General features: G+C 35.1%; 2 protein-coding genes and 1 long non-coding RNA gene across 3 annotated transcripts; 2 read left to right on the top strand and 1 right to left on the bottom strand.

Moving 5' to 3' along the window:
- Positions 1-2,758: 2,758 nt before the first annotated feature.
- LOC146137045 (uncharacterized) lies at positions 2,759-4,242 on the bottom strand. The gene is made up of 3 exons (XR_014501623.1): positions 4,168-4,242; positions 3,458-3,547; positions 2,759-3,212 (listed from the first exon to the last, which is right to left on the bottom strand). It is a non-coding gene; the product is annotated as an uncharacterized LOC146137045 (long non-coding RNA).
- Positions 4,243-6,761: 2,519 nt separating this feature from the next.
- LOC146137044 (uncharacterized) lies at positions 6,762-9,423 on the top strand. Its single transcript, XM_083396073.1, has 3 exons — positions 6,762-6,854; positions 7,161-7,337; positions 8,800-9,423. Exons 1-3 carry the CDS (start codon positions 6,780-6,782, stop codon positions 9,421-9,423), a joined length of 876 nt encoding a protein of 291 aa, XP_083252199.1. The 5' UTR covers positions 6,762-6,779.
- A 2,356-nt stretch (positions 9,424-11,779) lies between these two features.
- LOC146137043 (guanidinoacetate N-methyltransferase-like) lies at positions 11,780-17,251 on the top strand. The gene is made up of 6 exons (XM_083395174.1): positions 11,780-11,916; positions 12,385-12,583; positions 13,277-13,422; positions 13,893-13,956; positions 14,451-14,629; positions 15,716-17,251. The coding sequence occupies exons 1-6, from the start codon at positions 11,839-11,841 to the stop codon at positions 15,854-15,856; spliced, it is 807 nt and encodes a 268-aa protein (XP_083251300.1). The 5' UTR covers positions 11,780-11,838; the 3' UTR covers positions 15,857-17,251.
- Positions 17,252-21,095: the final 3,844 nt, after the last annotated feature.

The raw sequence follows: 21,095 nt of genomic DNA, 5'->3' as shown, positions 1-21,095 counted from the left end.
ATCCCCGCTAAGTACAGAAAAGTTTTTCAAGTTGGAAAATTAAAACTAACACATTTGTGGGAGAAATATAAACTGAGATGTTTGGTAAAACAACAGTTCGTTTAACTCTTTTCGTTTGACAGTAATTTGACTGTGCGTTAAAGTTCACTAGGCTGACTTTTCGCACAGGGTCGTGCCTTATAAATGCTTATGAAGCGTGCTTAGTACAGAAGCATTTTTCAAGTTGGAAAATTAAAAATTACACATTTGTAAAATCCATATAAACTGAGATGTTTCGTAAAACAACTGTTCGTTTAACTCTTTTCGTTTGGCAGTAATTTTATTGCGCGTTGAAGGTCGCAAAGCTGACTTTTCGCACATAGTAGTGCATTATAAATGCTTATGATGCGCGCTTAGTACAGGAGAATTTTTCAAGTTGGAATATCACAACTTACACATTTGTGGGAGACATATCAAATGAGATGTTAGGTAAAACAAGTGTTCGTTTAACTCTTTTCGTTTGGCAGTAATTTGATTGCGCGTTAAAGTTCGCAAAGCTGACTTTTCGCACAGGGTCGTGCGTTATAAATGCTTGTGAAGCGCGCTTGGTACAGAAGCATTTTTCAAGTTGGAAAATTAAAAATTACACATTTGTAAAAGACGTATAAACTGAGATTATTCGTAAAACAACTGTTCGTTTAACTCTTTTCGTTTGGCAGTAATTTGATTGCGCGTTGAAGGTCGCAAAGCTGACTTTTCGCACATAGTAGTGCATTATAAATGTTTATGATGAGCGCTTAGTACAGGAGAATTTTTCAAGTTGGAATATCAAAACTTACACATTTGTGGGAGACATATCAAATGAGATGTTTGGTAAAACAACTGTTCGTTTAACTCTTTTCGTTTGGCAGTAATTTGATTGCGCGTTAAAGGTCGCAAAGCTGACTTTTCGCACATAAAGTGCACTATAAATGCTTATGAAGCGCGCTTAGTACAGAAGCATTTTTCAAGTTGGAAAATTAAAAATTACACATTTGTAAAAGACGCATAAACTGAGATGTTTCGTAAAACAACTGTTCGTTTAACTCTTTTCGTTTGGCAGTAATTTGACTGCGCGTTAAAGGTCGCAAAGCTAACTTTTCGCACAGAATTGTGCATTACAAATGCTTATGATGTGCGCTTAGTACAGAAGCATTTTTACTGTTGTTTAACCAAACATCTCAGTTTATATGTCTGCCACAAATGTGTTAGTTTTAATTTTCCAATTTGAAAAACTCTTCTGTACGTAGCGCGAATCAAAGGCATTTAAAAGGTAGAACCGTGTGAAAGTCAGCTTTGCAACAGTCAGCGCAAAATTAAAATTACGGATAAGTACGAAATGTAAACACACAGTTTTTGCACAAGTATCATTGTGTTTATATCTTCTACAAATGTAAAAGTTACTCATTTTTAACCGAAGTACACTTTGGGTACTGCTATACTCAAGACGTGTAGATGAGAATTAAAACAGCCACAGGCTCTCGCAGATAATTGTCGGCTGTGCAGCTGCCAGGATGAAAATCTTTAATAGGCATGGTTTAGTATGTTGAAATGTGCATTAATACTAAGCTTTTTACCTTTTGACAAATATTGCGAACAACAATATTTTTAGACGCAAGTCAATAACATGTTCTCATTGAACAAACCATAATTGTTTAGTTTGGTTTCGTCACACGTAGTTAAAACAATGCCTCAATACAGCAGTGCTAACAGTATTAAATCCTTAAGAGATGGATTTTTTCAGAAATATGGCCATTTTAAAACCAGGTTGACGTCGAAAGTTTGTCCGAGATGACCAACATGTTGTAACGTAAGCTATTAAGAGTATAAACACGATTGTATCGGAATCAGATGGGAACATACAATAATAACTACAAAGCAAAACCAACGACATAATAAAGCCAAATACGCAGTAGGCCTAATACCCACGACAGAATAAGATCTAAACCGCCTAAATAAGACACATACCCGCCGGAAAGTCCTTAATTCATCGAAACAGGGCGTTACGCCAAAATAACGTCTGAAACTGTAAGGAGAGTGTATGGGACGATCAGGGCCATCGGTTGTTTTGGTGTCGACGCTTGGGCACCCTAGATGGAACGGCGCCGTTAAGGCTCCGCTGTTTTGGCATCGATTTTAGGCCCTGTTTAGGGCTAGAAAATTGTTTTTAGAGTTGAAATTATTAGAAGGGTTTGTGATGTACCTACGGGCGGCAAATTTTGTATAGGCTTGGTTCTTTCATGCAAGTTAAGTCTTATTCCGGAAATATTCCGTTTATACGTAGGACATATTCCGTTTATACGTTATTATTACGAGTATTAGGTCCTAGTCCGATTTTTGTTTTATTCCGAAATATATATTTCGATCTTGTGGCTGGACAATTGGAGTCCTACCAGATACAACGAAATCATAGGGGCAAATATAGATCGAATCAATAAATATCACGATAAACCACTACAAAAATGTGTGCTCAATTCACGTTTTGATTTACTGCGTTGTGCGGTGGATATATTGCTTGATTTTTAATCGTCAATTGTAGAACAAGGAACGACCCAACACGGACATAATTTGAATGTAGTAATTAATAAAATTATTTATTTTAATACACTGTTCGGCCTCTTTTTTTAATACTAACGACGAAACGCAAAATGCGTAAAATCAGCTAACAAAAATACTGTTATTTGTAAGTGGACTTAGTTTTTGTAGTCAACCAACACTGGAACACATAACCGTTGTTTTTTATTTTATTAAACTCACATTTAAAGCACTAATAGCTAAAAACAAGGCACAAAAACATAATCAGAGTGTACTAAAGCAGGAAACTATTTATATGTTTTTCCAAAATTGCACAATGTTGTGCGTAATAAATGTAGCATACGTAGTCCACAAAATCGTTCAATAAACTATCGCATTCCGGGTATTTTAAACGGCCTGTTAGGAACTATAACTCAAATCAATGGGCCATTTATGATTTTCCAAATCTGTTTATTTTACCATGTGGAGATTTAAGCGGCAAACACGAACGATTGTGTGAAATGATGGGGGGTAAATATACAGTAACCACCGGTATAGAATAATTACACATTTAAATGTTTGTCCTTTTCTTCATCACTGTATGATTTTTTGCACATAGGCACCACGAGTTCATCGCTAGTTGTTTCTCCTTGTTAGATGATTGCACTCCCTTGTCGACACTAGACAATACTAAAAATGTTAGATATACATATATTTCTCCTGCACTACTTGCATGTTTTTATTAAATAGGCCTTGTATATTGGTTACACATTTTAATAACTGTGGACTAAATTAGCCAAGTCGTTATTAAAGATTATTCAAAAAACATTTTCGAATTTGGTACCTGGAAACCATTGGCAACAGGTTGGGAAGTGCTGGTAAACATTAATGTTTTGGAATGCACAACACACAAAATGGAAATTACCTTTTCTCTAACTTCCGCGCACAAAGGTTTGTTGGGGATGGAAACTGAAGCTGTTTCTTTGTCAAATGGGTGTAGACTTGATGCAGAGAGCTTTTCCAATGATTTAAAGGTTACTTAACACTTTCAGAGACATCTTTTTACTTGCACTTTAACCTTACAAAATCCCTAATTTTTGGGGTTGACTGAAATATTACATCTAGGAATTATATAAAATGGTATTTCGGGAAATAAAAACATTTTTAATAATGAAAAACAAAAATATAAATTAATTTGGCCAGGCATGATAATATTTAATTAAATTCTGTGATATTAAACTTAAAGCAGTTTATAGATAATAAACAACTAAGTTCACCATTTTATTAAAAATCATGCCTTGTATATGACCTTAATGGAAAAAGTTAAGAATGCAAAAATGGTAAAAAGTAAGGTCAATTAAGGTAGTGACACATGAAATTTAAATTTATCGGGCACTATTTCCTACAACTTCGCAACCTTATGCAGCAGCTATTTTTTATCAACTTGAGATCACTACAACACTTTTACAACTAATAATATTCATGAGTTTTTATTAGTTTGGTTGTATGCCTTCAGGCCACCATGAACAGAAGGAAGTAACATATTTTCGGACCTTAAGATTTATATGCCACAAATTAAAAATTTACATTAAAATGTGGTTCAAAGAATGTGCGATGCACAGATATCTGACGTACATCACCAAATTTCCAGATGTGAGGACATATTTCGGCATAACTGAAGTTTGAAATCCTACTGCAACACAACCTTTTCTGAAATGTGCAATTTATTTATTGAGGTGTGCTCACAAATTGCTTTAAAAATATTTGGTATGCATCTGCCACAGAATGCAAACTAGATGCAATATGCACCATGAAAATAGCCAATTGTTAAAGTTAAATTTGTTTCAATATTATAATATTTCAAACATGTATACTACCTAGGACTTACTTTACATTATAATGGTGACCAAATTTTAGAAAATAAGTTGGAAAACAAAGGTCATCTTATCTAATTTAATATTTCTTGGCATATATTTTGCTAACTAAGTTTAGTATAATGAGGTAAATTAGCTACAACTAATATTTTTTAGCATTGTAAATGTAAATAATATTGTCTTTTAACTAATAAAACCTTGGAATGAAAGTCAATAGCCAGAAACAGCAGCTTTAGCAACAATAAAAGTATTGGCGCTGGTCTTTAATCCTACCACAGCGTTGAAACAATTATTACAGCAAGCTACAATATTTGGGACAGGGTGTTGGTTACTGTTCGGGTGGGGGCACTGTGGAAAGTATGGCAAGTGCACCCAGAAAAAAATCTGAACTGCACCCTAAACATGTCAAACGTTTGTGCACCCTATTTATATGTTTAAAGTGCAATGTATGCAATACGGAGTGCATGAGAAAATCAAAACGTGGAAGTCTGGAAATTCGAAAGCAGACCAGAGATTCACTTTTTTCGTGCTGGTCTTAAGTCCTACCACAATGCACATTATTTTGGTTAGGGTTAAAAATGAATATAATAATACTTCATCAACCCACACCCAAACACTAACTCTCGCCGCCCCTAACCCTAATATTGTGCGTTGATTTAATAATGTGGTAGGATTCTAGACCAGCGCCCTTTTTTAACTTTGTTGCACCTAGTCACCCGATTTTTTTCGGCATTGTACCCGCGTGTTCTGTTATACTTTCCAGGCTGGGGTAGGGGTGGTTCAAGTATTATTATTAATAGTATTGCTTGACTTATACCCAAACCCGCACCCTAACCCAAATAATGTTCGCTAATAAGGTAGGCTTTAGCAACAATAAAAGCTTTTAACCTTCTATTTGCTGGGTGAAATTATAAACATCGCATTAACTTGGTACAGCTATAAACATTTCTGCATTTCTAATATCCAAAACTGTACAAGATAAAAAAATCTATACTCTGCATCGCTTGGCAACGTTTCGTTATGCATGATTAGTCTGCGCATTCGCTGTTCGCCTGCATCCTGTTCTTATACGGTCCGCTTAAAGCGTCTAATTTCTAACACATGTTCTAACACAGACGCTTCAAAGCCCCGAATTATCCTAATACGAACGCTACAAGCGTTGAAAACAAATCGAATCGGGTGGCGAATCTATATCCTATTTGTATCTTTTGTATTAAATTTTGTGACGTCACGTTTTGGCGCAACTTTGTGACGTCATGTTTTGACGTAACTATATGACGTCACGTTTTGATGTAACTTTGTGATGTCACGCTAAAAAAATCCCCCCCACAAACCAAAACCTTAAATCCGCGCCTGCATGCAACATAATGATGATATTGGTAAAAACAATGTTTCTTCCAACACACGAAGGATTGATGGATTGTTTGAACGTACGAGTTTCATTGCACAGGATTGAACAGTCATAACCTAATGCCACCCCCGCTAATAAGTTTGCATTGCAAAGTGTCAAAATGCGTCATACTAGGATTAAGCCAAGCTTCCGCGTCTAAAGTGGCAGCGCTAATGACGATATATGCGCATGCGCTGAACAAACAGATAGTGCAGTGTTGGCATTACGCACATTGCACAAGCAATTTCGAGCATGTGTTTGTGACACCAGGTAAGTTCTACGGAAAAACAAGCAGGGGCTAACAGCAGCATAAGGCCCACATAAAATCATCAGTGTTCGCGGGTTTTTACAAACGAGTGCTTAGTGTTAAAGCGAGAAGGTTAGGAATGAGTAGAGAGGGAAGACCGATATTTTGTTCCGATAAACGATATTTTGGACAAAAAGGGCATTCGCCCCAACCGATATCAATTATTTTATTATTAGGGTGAAATTAAAACGTGTTTATATGATATTATAAATGTGTAGGTTCTATTATTATAACCATGTTACTGTGCCTTAATTAGCTATGAAGCAATTTGTTTAAGCTGTATCCGTCATTTTTATCTAACAATTTATCCTTTTTTAAAAGCGTTGCATTTCTCTCTGTTGATCTGTACGTGATTGTCTATAAAACGGCTCTAGCGCTGCAAATTGGTTTTATTTACGTAATATAAAAATCTACTGGGTGGTGTGCTAAAAATGTGCAAATATAAACTAGTTGTTTATTGTGTTTTGTTTTTGGATTAAACACCTTAGCTATATTTAGTTCTTCCGTGCGTTATGTAAAGCTTACATACTTTGAGTTTCATTTTTCTAGTTTGTTATAAGTTTTTGTATTCCAGGAAAATCTAGAAAACAATGGCAGCCTTTTACAAAAAAATATTTTAACTATACATTCACTTTATTTACTTTGATTTTCTGCAGAAAACCAATAGCTCAGAGCAATGAAGTTTTTTTCTGTTGTAACTCTTTTCCTGGTGGCCTGCATGGCAATACCTGAAACCAATGCATACCTTTTGGTAAGGTCTTATTTTAAATCTATTGGTTTTGTTAAATTGCTATCTTTACAATTACATTTTTGCCTTAAATCATTAGTTGCGTTTATAGAAGTATTTTTTACCAGTTATATTACTGTCTCTTAGCATAGGTCGGTAGCATAGGCTACTTTGCAAATATGCACATGCCCAGCATGCTTTTTTAAGTAGCGTTGGCTTTGCAGCCTACTTCTTTTCCAGTGTTTTGTTTGAAAACTTGAAATTCAAGTCTGAACCTATTTATCTCTATCTCAAACTCATCCCTTTTTTTAACAAATAATTAATCCGTAGCGCTGCAGTACGTTCGACGGGTACAAGAGAGACGTAAGCAGATGGTTCTCTTACAGAGATGAGAGGATCAGGTCCCTCAACAGCTACCTGGCTGCCATCGGCACCAAAGTCTGCTTCACTTACAACATCGTCAACAATTTCAAGTCCTCAAACGACAAGATGGAAGCTCTTATGAAGGTAAAATGCTCGTTGCTTTCTTTAGGCCAGATTTGTAGTACGGTCCGTAGCTACGGCTGAGAAATCTGTACTAGTGGAATTAAATGAAGGCAAAAAAGATGCGATCAAATTAAAATACATCGTTTTCATAGAAATAAAAAATAAATACACGCAACACTACGGAGGGTTGCTATGCATTTAAGATTTTGTAAAATTTTAGACATTGATTTTAAATAATTTTATCCGGCTTTCGAGTCCTGTTAGCTTTAACACCAAAAGTACCGCCCATTACATTATAAAACCTTGTGGGGCAGAGATAATAAATTGTTTTTACATGCGGTTGGCCTTTTTTTTTACATGCGGTTTGGCCTTTTGTTTTACATGCGGTTTGGCCATAAATCAACTTAATGCTTAAGCTGCAACCCCCTGAATACGCCTCGCTGTTTGGGTAGTTGTCGGTAAGTTTGAAGTTATCTAGATGTTTTTCTACTTTTATTGGCAAACAAGGCATTTTTATTGACTAGCATACTCGTGGTTTTTGCATTACAAAGAGCAAAATTGTTTTAAATTAAATAAAAACGATAAACGAGTTGACCGATTTTAATACATTAACGTTACATTATAAAACCTGGTGGGACAGAGATAATCAACATCTTATTATTAATTAAGAAAAATATTTACAAAAAATGGGCGATATTGTTTCTAACAAAGAAAAAAAAAACGCCTCTTCAAATATTCGCACAAAAACTTGCCGTGTTGCCATTTTGAAATGATCGAAGTCCGAGTCAAGTTTTTTGCAAAAAAAGTCATTTTTAAAAGAATATGAGTTCAAGTCAAGGCTTTTAAAAAAATAACAAGTCAAGTCTTAGTTGGAGCAAGTCAACTCCAACTCAAGTCCTTGTCATCAAAGTTTAACGTTGAACTAATTGGTAAACTCATCCGATTGTGAGCAATAAACGTGAAAACAACAAAAAACGTAACACATAGCAAGCAAGTTGTTTTATGTACAAAACCTGAGATAATTAACTCAATTTTATGAACAAATGCTTAATGATAACACTTCATTTCAACTCAAGTCATTTATTCGAAGGACTTAATCCAAGTCAAGTCATTTTACCCAAACGAATCCTGTTACTTCGCCCTAATTAGCTATTGGGTTAGTCATTTAAGTGGCCTGCGTCATTCTTATCTATGCCGGTGTTGAAATGATTTAAAACAAGGCCTTGAATTAAGTGCACTAAAGTCACTGTTTTTCAATGACGTGACTTGACTTATGTCGTTTTCTAAAATAAAAATGAACTCATTTGTCCCAAAGTCTGATCAATTAAAATCATTCTGCTCCAAAGACTTCGGTCAAGTCAGGTTATTTCATTTTATTGACTCAATTCATTACAATAATGATTCATGTCGTGTTGAGGTTCAGCAAGGCAATTAAATAAGTGTTTATAAGTGAGCAAATCCTAACTCCCCACCACATACACAGGCGCAAGCTGCAATCAACTCCAAGCTCTACAGAGATGTCCTGGATCTCTACAAGGAGAACAAGGAGCTTGAAGAGATGTTGGATCAAATCAGGAAGATGGTAAAGTCCGCTGAGAGCAAGAACAACGACCAGGATGCAGTTATCGGATCCATCAGGAGCCATAACAGCAAGCAGGACTCTCGCATGGGAGCACTGGAGAACACAAACAACCAACAACGCGGTCAGATCACCAGCATCTTGGACAAGAACAGCATCCAAGAGTCGCAACTTGATGCTGTGAAATTGGTCAACGCAGCCCAAGATTCCAGTCTTACCAAGTCAGCTGCCAGTGATAAAAGGCAGGACGCAGCTTTGGCGAGCAGTTCAGCTAAAAATCAAGCCCAAGACGCAGCGTTGAATGCCGCTAGAGTTGCAAACGACGCACAGAAAGCTCTTCTCGATCAAATGGCCGAGAAGAACGCTGAACAGCAGAAAAACATCGACAAAGTCCAGTACGCTGTCTCAAACATACGAGACCTTACAGTCAAGTTGGTTAACAAGCTTCTTGCTGATTTTGCCTCCGGAATGAACCGTAGCGTCTTCGCCAAGGATATGTTCATCACGATGCTCAACACTTACATTTAAACGCGGTGCTAGTCGGTAGCGGGTCTGGCTCTCAAGCCAGTCCTGGTGGTTTAGAAGTTTCTTGTGATGACCTATAGTCCGTGTGAGTGACCTATGACCTTTAGCAGGAGTGAAAGGTGGTGGCGGGTTCAATGTTGTTTGTCGTTTGGTCGCAATTTCACGTTCACCTCAACTAGAACCGAATAAAAAAAGATTGCAGCAAAAAAACTGTCTGTGTTGCATAAGAGTTTAATTCTACAACAGGCGCAGATTTAGAATTATTGCTTGGAGGGGGCATAGAATTTTTTTTCACAGATGACGTCGCAAAATTGCGTCATAATGTGACGTCACAGCGTTAGATAAATGTGACGTCATAAAAGTAACCTTTGGAACACCACGCAGTTCGTTATACTTAGGTTTGTATTATGACTAAAGACTATATTTTTCCGTAACCATTGCCCAATCATTAAGTGTCCAACAAATGCTGTTGGGCAAGCAACTGGCGTGTAATGCAAGGTGCAACGATTTCGCATTATACTTTCTGTTACAAAAGAAACATTTCGTAGTAAAACGCATTAAGTACGCTACAGGGTTACTCAAGGTGAATTTTAGGCCAACATTCGGAGAGGTTATGCACAGCTTATTTGTCCAGTAGGCTAATAGTAACGCATTAATAAAACAAAAATCAACAAAATCATCTTGACGAATGCAGTGCATGGCATCGCTTGCCGCAGTACAAAACGGGCAGAGCCAAATATATAAAACCTCGGTGGGGTCGGCAAACAAGCTTTGTAATGAATAACTAAGTTAATTTAAATTAAAATGACTTAGGCCTATTTGTTAATTTTTAGAAAGTAAATGCATTTATTCGTTGAATAATGGCTGTATTTGTTTTATAACATGGAGAAGTAAAACGTGAAAACACGGTAAATACAATAGGCTACAATTGAGGTATGTTTATAAGCAGGGGGCCACGAGCGTTAGGAGCCTTTTAAAGGGGGCCACGAAGCATAAAAGGTTGAGAACCACTGAGCTAGAGTTATTGCTTTATAACCATTTTGTAATCGCCTTTGAAAAGAGTTTTTGCGTTATTGCGTGTTCTATTTAAGGCAGTTTAGTTAGAAACGTTTAATCAGCATGTTTTTCGTTTTTAAGTATAGCAAACCTAAAGAAGCAATATTATACAGTTTTCTTTACCAAATATGGAATTGCAGCTGAACATCATTTGCCAGTGTAGCGTTCAGCTGGCGAACTTATTTGTTAAGTTTATAATTATTCGTTAAGTTTTTGAAAATGCATATGGTTGAATCGGTTCAGCACTGTTTTGAGTTATTGTATTAGCGGTTTTAAGCGAAGCTTCCTGTAATCTGTCAAGCCTAGTTTTTAAATTCTGCGCGCGTTCGTGCGTCTATTTTTGCATGGACTTTTTTCCTCGCGGTTTTCCTGCTCGCTCCCGCTTCGCTCCCTTTTCGCATCCTTTCTCTTTATTATCAATCCCTATCCTTCCTCGTTTCTGATTTCCTGTCGAATAGGTTAGTACCACAAACGCAACCCCAACTAAACTACACACTTTACATTTTCTGAGTCTTAAGCTAGACGTGTTACGTTTATCTGAAATACCGGAGTCTTGTTGGAGCGAAGTTCTGTCAATCAAAGTGAGTACTGTATATCATAACGCTATTATATTGCATGAAATGAATCTGATTTGACCCCCTTGTTATACGAGTTTAATTTTATTCTAAATGAGCTTAAACACCTCACCAGTTTTGTTGAAACCGAATTACCCAGAATGCGCCGTGCGTCTCATCGTACCCTCGTAAATGAAAATGAAAAGTTGGACAACTTAAACTATATACAAAAGCATTTTTCCCGTCGGACGCGAGTATTTTCCGTCTTTTAATGTAAAAATTACGCCACGTTTTGAGATTTAGCGTTTTGAAATATGGCAACTTAGATCAAAGAGATTTCAACAAGGCTTAAATAATCTCTTTGCCTACAATCCTACATGTACGAACTTAAACACTATTTTTCTTGCACGTTCAATAAAATAGACTACCGTCCCTTTATTATTTGGTTTTAGCTTACCCGGGGCTTTAGCATGATATTTAGAGCTATTGACGTAAAAAGGTTGAAAATCCCTAATCTAGATTCAATTTCTAACATTAATGTTTGACCATTTCTGCTGTTTAGGATATTTTGACGCCGTGCGTGAGTTTGTTTGTGTTGCTGTGTGTTTACTTTTTCATAAATGATTGCAGTTCGCAGGTTGTCTGCCTTGTATTTGTAGACTCGCGATTTATTCTAGGAGTAGCAAGTTAAAAGGTCTTTATTTTCCACCCTAATATTAAACTTACTTATTCTAATTTGCGAAAATAGCTTCAGTTAAAAATCTTGTGAATTCCTAGCGTAGGGATTAATTGGCAACTTGAAACCGCCATGCTTTGCAAGATTCCTCCTCTGTTCAAGTTTCACGGCGTTGTCAGTCGCATGGCCTGCTCTTTACGCGCTTTCCCGGTAAGACTTCTTCTGATTGCAATTCTTAGAACGCTCGTTTGTATGCTAACATTCGTCTCTTTGAATTTCGTTGCATTGCAGTTATCGTGTAAAGTGTGGTCGTTATGCAATCTTTGGTAATCATCCAATTTCCGTCTGTTGGTCATATGCAGTTTAACAGATATAAAGTTTAGAGCATAATGGCTGGAAGTTGTAGTTAAACTTTAAAGGAAAACTAAAGCCTATTCATTATAGATAGCATTTTTAAACGTTTTACAATTTTTTGATTCATTTTTAACAGCTGAAAAACATTTATTCAAAACTTTCACAAAATGCTACCAATATTGTATGGGCTTTGATATTTATATCTTCCGTTTTGGTATTTTCAAAAGGTGCTTACTTTTTACGAACAACATTGATAGAGTGCTATAAATGTCTATTTTATTATTCTGTTGATAAAAAATTCAATTCTGCTGTTTTTTAACCTAGGTAAGAACAAATTCAAAAATGAGCACAGTTGAAGCAAAGCCGATTTTTGATGCCGGTGAAAATTGCAAACCGAAATGGACCGATGCAAATGCCAATTACGACCAAACCGACACCCATTTGAAAATTATGGGAAAGCCGGTTATGGAGAGATGGGAAACACCCTACATGCATCTTTTGGCTTCTATTGCATCAAGCAAAGGTTAGTTAATGCTATCTATAAACCCATGAAATATATTAAGTTCAATATGTGTCTACCAGTGTCGTAAAGAATAATTTTGAAATAACTTAAGTCCAAGTCAAGTCATTTGTTAAATAACTTAAGTCCAAGTCAAGTCATTTGTGAAATAACTTAAGTCCAAGTCAAGCCATTTGTGAAATAACTTAAGTCATCAGTTACCCAAGACAAGTCTCAGTCAGGTAATTATTAGAAGCCATCTCCAAGCCAAATCACCAATATCTAAATAAATCAATAAACTAAAATTGATTTTATTATATAGGCAATTGTTCAACTGACTGTTTTTTTGAAAAAAATGAAAAAACATCATATTATAACCATCTAACTGTTTCAAGTGCAAAACTTATGAGAGATAACTTAATTTTATAAAATATTGGTAAATGAAAACACTTATTTTTAACCCAAGTAATGTGATTCAAGTCAAAGTCAAGTCATTTAAAAAAAGTTACTGCTCAGGTAAATTATTATAAAGCTTCTAAAATAAATTTGTTTAGTTTTCTGTATTTCAGTTTTCAAGAATCTAATATCTTATTGCCTGTTAAGATTAAATTTATTCCATTCCTTAATATTTTCTTGCCAAACCGAGCCATAATGAAGAATTAAATAAAATGATTATGCTCATTAACCCCATTAATCTATTGTTTTGTATTTAAAAAGGTGGTCATGTTTTGGAAATTGGATTTGGGATGGCAATTGCAGCCACCAAAATGCAGGAAGCCAACATTAAAGACCATTGGATCATTGAGTGCAACGATGGAGTGTTCGATCGCCTGCAAACCTGGGCTGAAAAACAACCTCACAACGTAATAATGATTTGTTTGAGACTAAAAGCTAGTGTCATTTTGATGTAAATTATATTATATTTATCTGTTTTCACCGAAAACATATAACATCATTAGTTAAATCTTAAAATAAGGCGAAATAATACTAAACTTAAAAACTGTTTTATGTTCCGGTAAACCCATTCACCCTGGGGTATAGAATTAAGTGAATTTGATAGTTGATGGGTTTTACATTTAGAAATGTCCTAGTTATTTTTTGACTGAAAAACAACCTCACCGTATGAAAAGGAATTTACTTTAGGGCATAAAAGCCAGTATCATTTTGTTTTAGGTCATTTTCCATCAGTATTCTCCCTGTCACAAAAAAAACGTGATGAAATTTGTTTTATTTTTATATAAATATCCCCAAATTAAAGTTAACTTGAACTTGTTGTATTTTTACTGAATTAAAGTAATTAAACGACCTTGATTAAAGTTGCAAATACTTCCAGGTTGTTCCTCTGAAAGGAATGTGGGAAGATGTTGTTGATTGTCTTCCAAGTGGACATTTCAGTGGTGAGTTTTTAGTGTAAAACAAACAAACTAAATGGAATTTAATTCAAAGAATGTCAGCTTACCATATTGGGCCTTAAAATCTGTGATGCTAAGCCCTTTATTAAGTATTAACCACAGAATGTTTAATATTTATTTTATATTGTATAAGGCAAGTAAATTTGTTATTAGTAAGAAGTGAACTTAACTTGGTCTTGCTAATAAAAAACCCTAAAAATATTACTTTAAAACTCCCCCCCCCCCAAAAAAAAGTTCTGTTTTAAAAAATTTTGTTTTGTCATCTTAAGTCTTGCAATTTGTCAGAATTTGTTTTGTTTCTATTTTATTTTGTGAAAAGCAAATTGGTATCCTAGATGTACATAAGAAGTTGATTTAAGTTGACTGAAATAAAAACAACTAGATGCTGTTGAATGTTTGCAGCTAACAAGCTTGTCTAGTATATAAATGTTTTGTATAATATTACACACAAGCAGACATTTTCAATGGATTTTTTTCAGGCATTCTGTACGACACTTATCCATTGTCCGAAGATGAATGGCATACCCATCAGTTTAAGTTTATAAAGAAGCACGCACATCGATTGCTAAAGCCCGGTGGAGTGCTGACCTACTGCAATCTAACTTCATGGGGTGACCTCATGAAAAACAAATACACTGACATTGGGAAAATGTTTCAGGTAAAATGCCTATTTTTTTTTTAACTTTTTTAATCAGAGTTTTTCAGTTTTCTGTATATAAAGCTTCTTAAATATATTAGGAAAGTGTGATTTTCATTTTGAAAAATGTTTATTTTATTAACTCACATTGATAACAGCAATTAACTTTTAAAATATGGAAATTTATATTTTGCTGAAACCCCCTAACCGTGCTTTGTTTTAAGCAAAGCAAGTGATCTATTACTAACAAATAACTTGCTTTGTATCAAAGTCTTTGTATTTCCATTAAACTAAACGAATCAGTCGTTTTGCCCTATATTTTTCATTGTTTAACATACCGTAGCGTCTCTTGTCACTAGCCGTGCTTTAAAGAATAAGTATCATAATCTTTGTGTTTCCGGTAAATTTCACTAATTAAAGGAGTCTTTTTATACAGTTTCCTTTGTTTAACATACCATGGTGTTACTTGCAACTAGCCATGTTTGCTTACGTGCATTGTTAACCTTTGCTTCAAATCCAAAGTTGAAACGAACATAGTCTAATATTTGGGAAGATACACATTTGCTGTCGTTTAACATTTAGCAGTTTAAAATACAATTTGCCCCATCATGCAACATCGAACTGCAGTTATTAACTTATTTACACTAAAAGGGCATTTTTTGTATGTATTGATTAACATTAGTAATTAAAAATTACAATCCAGGTGGACTTTGCAAAATGAAATGAAGTGGTTTGACGATTTAATGACAATTGATTGACCACTTTGGGGCTGTCTTTTTGCGTTGCTGTACATTCAGTGTCTCAGAAAATGTAACATACCATTGCGTCACTTGCCACTAACCGTGTTTTAAAGAATAAGTATCATAATCTTTGTGTTTCCGATAAGTTGAACTAATTAAAGGAGTATTTTTATACAATTTCCTTTGTTTAACATACCATAGCGTCTCTTGTCACTAGCCATGTTTGCATATGTGCATTGTAAACCTTTGATTCAAATCCAAAGTTCGAATGAAAGCCAGCTAAATCTAGTATTTGTTCAAGCCGGGTCCTAACGAGACCGCCACGTGTTGTGAAGGTCGTTTGAAAGTCGTTGTCTCGTGTTTTTAGGAAACGCAGGTGAAGGAACTGCTGGAAGCTGGTTTTACTGAGAAGCATATCTCGACCACTGTGATCCACAATCAGCCTCCTCCCGACTGCGAGTATTACGACCAACCGAAGATGATTGCTCCCACCGTGGTTAAAATGTAACGGCTTAAGTGGCCCTATTTGTATCCAGTTAGGGATTTTCGGTCCAATTGGGCGCCTGATTATTAAACTTCAATAGAAACTAGATAAAATGAATTTGATTGTTACGAAGACCATCGCTATTATTTGGGTTAGTTAAACGTAGGGTGAATATCAAAGCTTGTACACCGCTCAACCCGGTTGAGATAGTGTATCTCTCGTTTCCTTCAGCGGTATATATACACTTACTATCAGTGCCTTCTCTCTATGTTGAAAATTGAATAAAGAGTTACTCGAAGCGTTCAAAATGATATTCTGTATGGGCTTTGATATTCATTCTACGTCTAACTACAACCCCTTGTTGTTCAATATGCCCAATCTAAAGTTTCAGCTTCTTACTTTTAATATTTGCCCCCTTTTAGAATGTTTTGCTTTTAAACATTGTGTTTTGTGTTGTATTTTAACACAAATATGGCAGACGTGACACTGTAGTAATAAGTTCTTGCAGTCAGCATTTAAAAAACTGTGCATCGTTTCCGTAAATTGTGTAGCAGCCTTTAACTGCGCAATGCTAAGAGATTTATTTCTTCAAAAACATTTCGCGTCTAAAACATTCTTCAAAGGCTTTTGGTTCAAATATTAATAATTTTTAAGATTTAAAAATGTCTATAAACAGAGTTTCATGTTATCGTTGGTTGTTTATTTGATTTTATTAATCTAATAATTGGCTTTAAATAGGCGACTATTTTTTTCATAAACATTTGTGCGTATCCGAAATTACTAACTACATGAAAATCTTACTATGGCGTTTTCTGAAAAGAAAAAGCTTGCTTTCTGGCTATAAGTTTAAACCTTTGCGTGCCTTACCTAAAATGCGCAAAAATAACACGAAACCACATTGCAAAGTATAGAAGCAGTCTTGAAGGTGAAGGTTAACTTCTCCCTGCCATTGATAATTCGTTCCTGAGAATTTATTGCATGTAACGCGGTTTTGTTTCAAAGCGCTGATAACGTCTTCCTAGAAAGTAGAATCCCTGTCGAAGTTTCAAAGTGCAAAGTCTAATCTTGCTTCTTTGCCGAGCGTAATGTTTGCTGAGTACTTACTTTGAAAATTCAGTTGTGTATTTTGCCCGATGTTGAATGCTGATGTGCAGCAGCTAGACATTCACCTGCTTTCCTAAATGTCTTTAAACTTTCCAAAATGTCTTTAAATCTGTGTAACGTTCCGCTGTTATGTTCCAACTGACTTTGACGTTTCTAAGGTGCTCCTAAAAAAATACAATTGGTTACCATTTGTTCCTCGCATTATTTAAAACGAGCAAAATATTTTACATTTAATCCTTTTCTACTAACTTTTTAAAAACCTACAATGACTCATTTTTTATTATCTTAGTTTCTTCTTGTCAATTTTTATCTCTTTTGGTCAATTGAAAATCAAACTGAAAGTATTCTGAAAAGCTGTTTATATGATCCTTTGTAAGCTGCAGTAGAGTGGGTTATTGCATGAAACTAAAAAAAAACAAGCTAATGCTCAGATTTGAAACAGTGTTGTAATGACTTGAGTCACTGTTTTCAATTACTTAACACTTTTGGACAAATGACTTGGGTTGAAATGAAGTGTTTTTATTAGGCATTTTTTATTATAAAATTGGGTTATTTATCTTAAATTTTGCATATAAAACAATTTGTTTGCTATATGTTTCGTTATTTTTTAGTTGAGTTACTGCTCAAAATCGGAATAGATTGCCAAAATTTAAAGTTTAACTTTTATGACACGGACTTAACTTGAAAATGATTTTCTCTAATTTTGACTTGACTTGTTATTTATTAAAAACGACTTGATTTGGGCTCAAGTTCTTTCAAAAATGACTTGTTTACAGCACTGCATTTTATACATTACCGAATATTGTTGTTTTGTAACATGCCAAGATATCATGGATTAAGCTTAGCAACTTCCAATAAGTAATTTCGAAATAATGTTTAATAACTTACCTTGTATTTTTGTTTTATTTTAACGACCGGTTTTTGCTTTTAAAAGCAAACGACTATAGGACAATATGTGACCGGAAAATTGTAACCAAAAAGAATACATAGCTCGTAAACGACACAAAAAAAGCCTGAAACATTTTGAAAAGGTGAACATAATATAGATACTTCAGCTATGATTTGTAATCCAACCCAGCGATTTCTGGTTAATTTAAAAAAAAATAATAGGTTAACAACGTAAAGTAATTCAACTTCTCAACACTGAAGCAAATTTTGGCGTATTAGCCAAATAGAAATTGCTTTTGGGTGCTTTAATTTCTTATATTTTATTTGGTCTTCATATAGTCGCAATCCACTATTGTTCTCAACCCTGCATAGACACTGTTCATCCCAGAGTTGTTTGAGCCCGTTTGATTTGATTCTTCACGTTAAACGAGAGAGAAGGAAAACAATTGGACAAAATATCAAAAAAACTGTTACTGCAAATCGGTGTGTATCAAACAGAAAAAATGCAAAACTTGAAGAGATGTTGGATACGAGATTTTTTTTATTTTTTCAAAAGTATGGGAATAGTTGAGGATGCTTTACAAGAGTAATGTATTCAATAAAATATTCTGAAATCAATAGAAAATGTTACGGTTCATATTTGCCTAAAATAGTTTTATTGAGAATGAGCCGCGGGGCGAATTAAATTGCTTTGCGGGCCGTAGTTTGCAATGAGAATCACGACGCCTTTCTTCTAATACGTTTATTTTAATTGGCTAATACAGAGGTTTTCAACCCGTGGGATGGTACGCACTTGTGCGGATGAAAACAAAATGTAATGCGGATGACAAACGCTGTGCGGATGAATGTGCGGATGAAAATGGTACATGTTATTAGTTTTTAGTAGGTGTAATAGAGTAATTAAATAAGCTTTGGCACCCGTTACATTCACAGTAATATGGTCTCGCGTAGAGGTTCATTGCAGATTAAGCTATCTATGTTATATTGGTCAAGGCTTAGGCACACGGTTTGAATACACCGACCCTTTCATTGTTATTTCACAAATCAAGCTAAAGTGTGCGAACTTACTATGCTTGTTCCGTGCGGATGGAAATTTTTTGCAATAAAAAAGTGCGGATGGAAATGTTAAAGGATGAAAAGCATTGGGCTAATACATACTAGAAACACAAATTCGATTGAACTAGGAAAAAAAATACAGTTTGTCGGACATGGCCAGTGGCCACGTGACCCATGGTCCGCGCTTGTTCAAAACCGTAGTAATAAGCCGAAAAATGATATTAAATTTCGGGCCGCATTATAACGTTGCGCGGGCCACCAAAAGCTTTAAAAAACGATAATAATTTCGGTTTATTGCCGTAATTCATGCTACGTAAATTATATTTATCAACAACTTTTGTTGCGGATTTGCGGAAATGTTTCGGAAAATTGCGGTTCATTCCGTGAAAGGGGCGACACCTAGAAATGTTTAATCTGTTCTTAGGAGAAGGATAACCGGTTTTGTTTAACTCCCTTGGTTTGAAAAGCGCTTGCGTAGTTGCCTTTATTTCGTTTGACAACACAAAGCAACTTTCACGGGCGCTTGCACATAAAAGCGTTAAGTCTAGTTAACTACAGCTACCTACACGTTTGCTTTGAAAAGTGTGCTTTTATATAAAATTTACGCTGATTGCATTTGTACGATAATATCTGACCAAAGCCGATACCCGATACCAAGTAGTAGTATCGGCAATCGTCCGATACTAGGGTGGTATCGGTGCCGATCCGATACCGAATTGTTATAGGAAGATAAATAAGTTAAGGCTTTCAAAATGTAAATTTATCAAAAAGTAATTGGTTAACATCTGGAGGTAGCTTGTCATTAAGCAAAATTTGGTTATTTATCTCAATTTGTGCAAAAATATTAGCTCACTATATTTCGCGTTTCTGTTATTTTTTAGTAGAGTTATTCTTCATAATCAGACGAGTTTACCAATTGCGATAACGTTTGCCTAAATAACCCGAAAAAGCAATTACCTTTCAACGTTTCAATTTCATCTATTTTGCTAAGCATAGGAATTACGTCATTATATGTCGGATTGAATCGCGATAATTTTTGTCTAAAATATCGAACATCGGTATCGGAATAAAATGTAAATGATTGGAAATTCCTAATTTCATTTATAAGGGTGTTAAATTTTTAAGCAGTGGTAAAAGTAACCCGAAACGGTCCGGTATGGCGTTCCGGTTAAAGATTTGCTGAAAAAAAAAGTTTTTTTTTACCAGGCCATGTTCTCCTTTAACAAGGCTATCCCGCCATTTCGTTGAATGCTTTTAAACTAAGATTTTTTGTTGCATATTTGTGCAAAGCTGTGTTTGTAAGTAAACCCGACAAGAATTGCGCAACATTTTCACTTTTCGGCGCTCACAAGTACGTAATCCAGTGTTCAACCAAGCATGACAATCATCGATCAAGCGGAACCGCTGATCTAAACACTTAAAAAATACAACTACGTCAAATCCCCCGTGTAACTTGTAACGCACCGATAATTAATAACAACATGTAAAACTGTCAAAATTCATCCTAAAAAACATAAAAAATTAATTTAAAACCGTGTTTAAATTATTTTTTTTATATACACCTGTTTTTAGACGGAGATTGTTAAAAAATTGGAGTTTTATTCGAGTTTAAAATTAAATTGTTAGATTGCCTCTTCGACGTTTCATGCAATATTACAAACATTTAAGTTTTTTCTCCTCTGTATTAAATTGATTGCTTCCATGGTTGTAAGGTATTTAATTACAGAAATACGATATGATTTAGCCGACTTATTGCGCTTTAGCTCAGCAAATATACTTATTTAATCATTTAAGTTGTAAAGCTGTATGTTTTATGTTAAACTTTTGCCGAAGATTTCTAAAAGTTACGAATTCTTGAAATTTAAATGTTTTTAAAATTTAAAGATTATTAAACGGCCGTAGCTTTTAAAGAATATGACTGAAATTAAGGCGGTAGTCTAGAATCCTACCAATTTTTTACAGTAACGAAACGAGTTGTCAAAACCGAGGATGCAAGTAAGAAATTTGGGAAAATAAATATAATAATAATAATTAAACCATATGTTAACTAATTCAAATATTGTGAGCGAAATAAAAGCTCAGGCAAAACTGTGGTAGATTTTTAAATTGTCACCGAAATCGTATTTTTTGTATACACCAGAAATGCTAAGTGTAATATGGAGAAAGTCGCTTGTCTAAGAATCCTACCACAACGCACATTATTTGGGTTGGGGTG

This window comes from Ascidiella aspersa, chromosome 8, assembly GCF_963924565.1.
Source record: "Ascidiella aspersa chromosome 8, kaAscAspe10.2, whole genome shotgun sequence".
NCBI lineage: Eukaryota > Metazoa > Chordata > Ascidiacea > Phlebobranchia > Ascidiidae > Ascidiella > Ascidiella aspersa.
This window is presented reverse-complemented; position numbering and strand designations above follow the sequence as displayed.

Bases quoted from the DNA above. Each gene is read 5' to 3' on its own strand.
- LOC146137043 (XM_083395174.1), top strand. From the start codon at position 11,839: ATGCTTTGCAAGATTCCTCCTCTGTTCAAGTTTCACGGCGTTGTCAGT. The intron at 13,957-14,450 runs GTGAGTTTTTAG...GATTTTTTTCAG, and splicing joins TCCAAGTGGACATTTCAGTG to GCATTCTGTACGACACTTAT. The intron at 14,630-15,715 runs GTAAAATGCCTA...TCGTGTTTTTAG, and splicing joins ACATTGGGAAAATGTTTCAG to GAAACGCAGGTGAAGGAACT.
- LOC146137044 (XM_083396073.1), top strand. From the start codon at position 6,780: ATGAAGTTTTTTTCTGTTGTAACTCTTTTCCTGGTGGCCTGCATGGCA. The intron at 6,855-7,160 runs GTAAGGTCTTAT...ATTAATCCGTAG, and splicing joins AAACCAATGCATACCTTTTG to CGCTGCAGTACGTTCGACGG. The intron at 7,338-8,799 runs GTAAAATGCTCG...CCACATACACAG, and splicing joins AGATGGAAGCTCTTATGAAG to GCGCAAGCTGCAATCAACTC.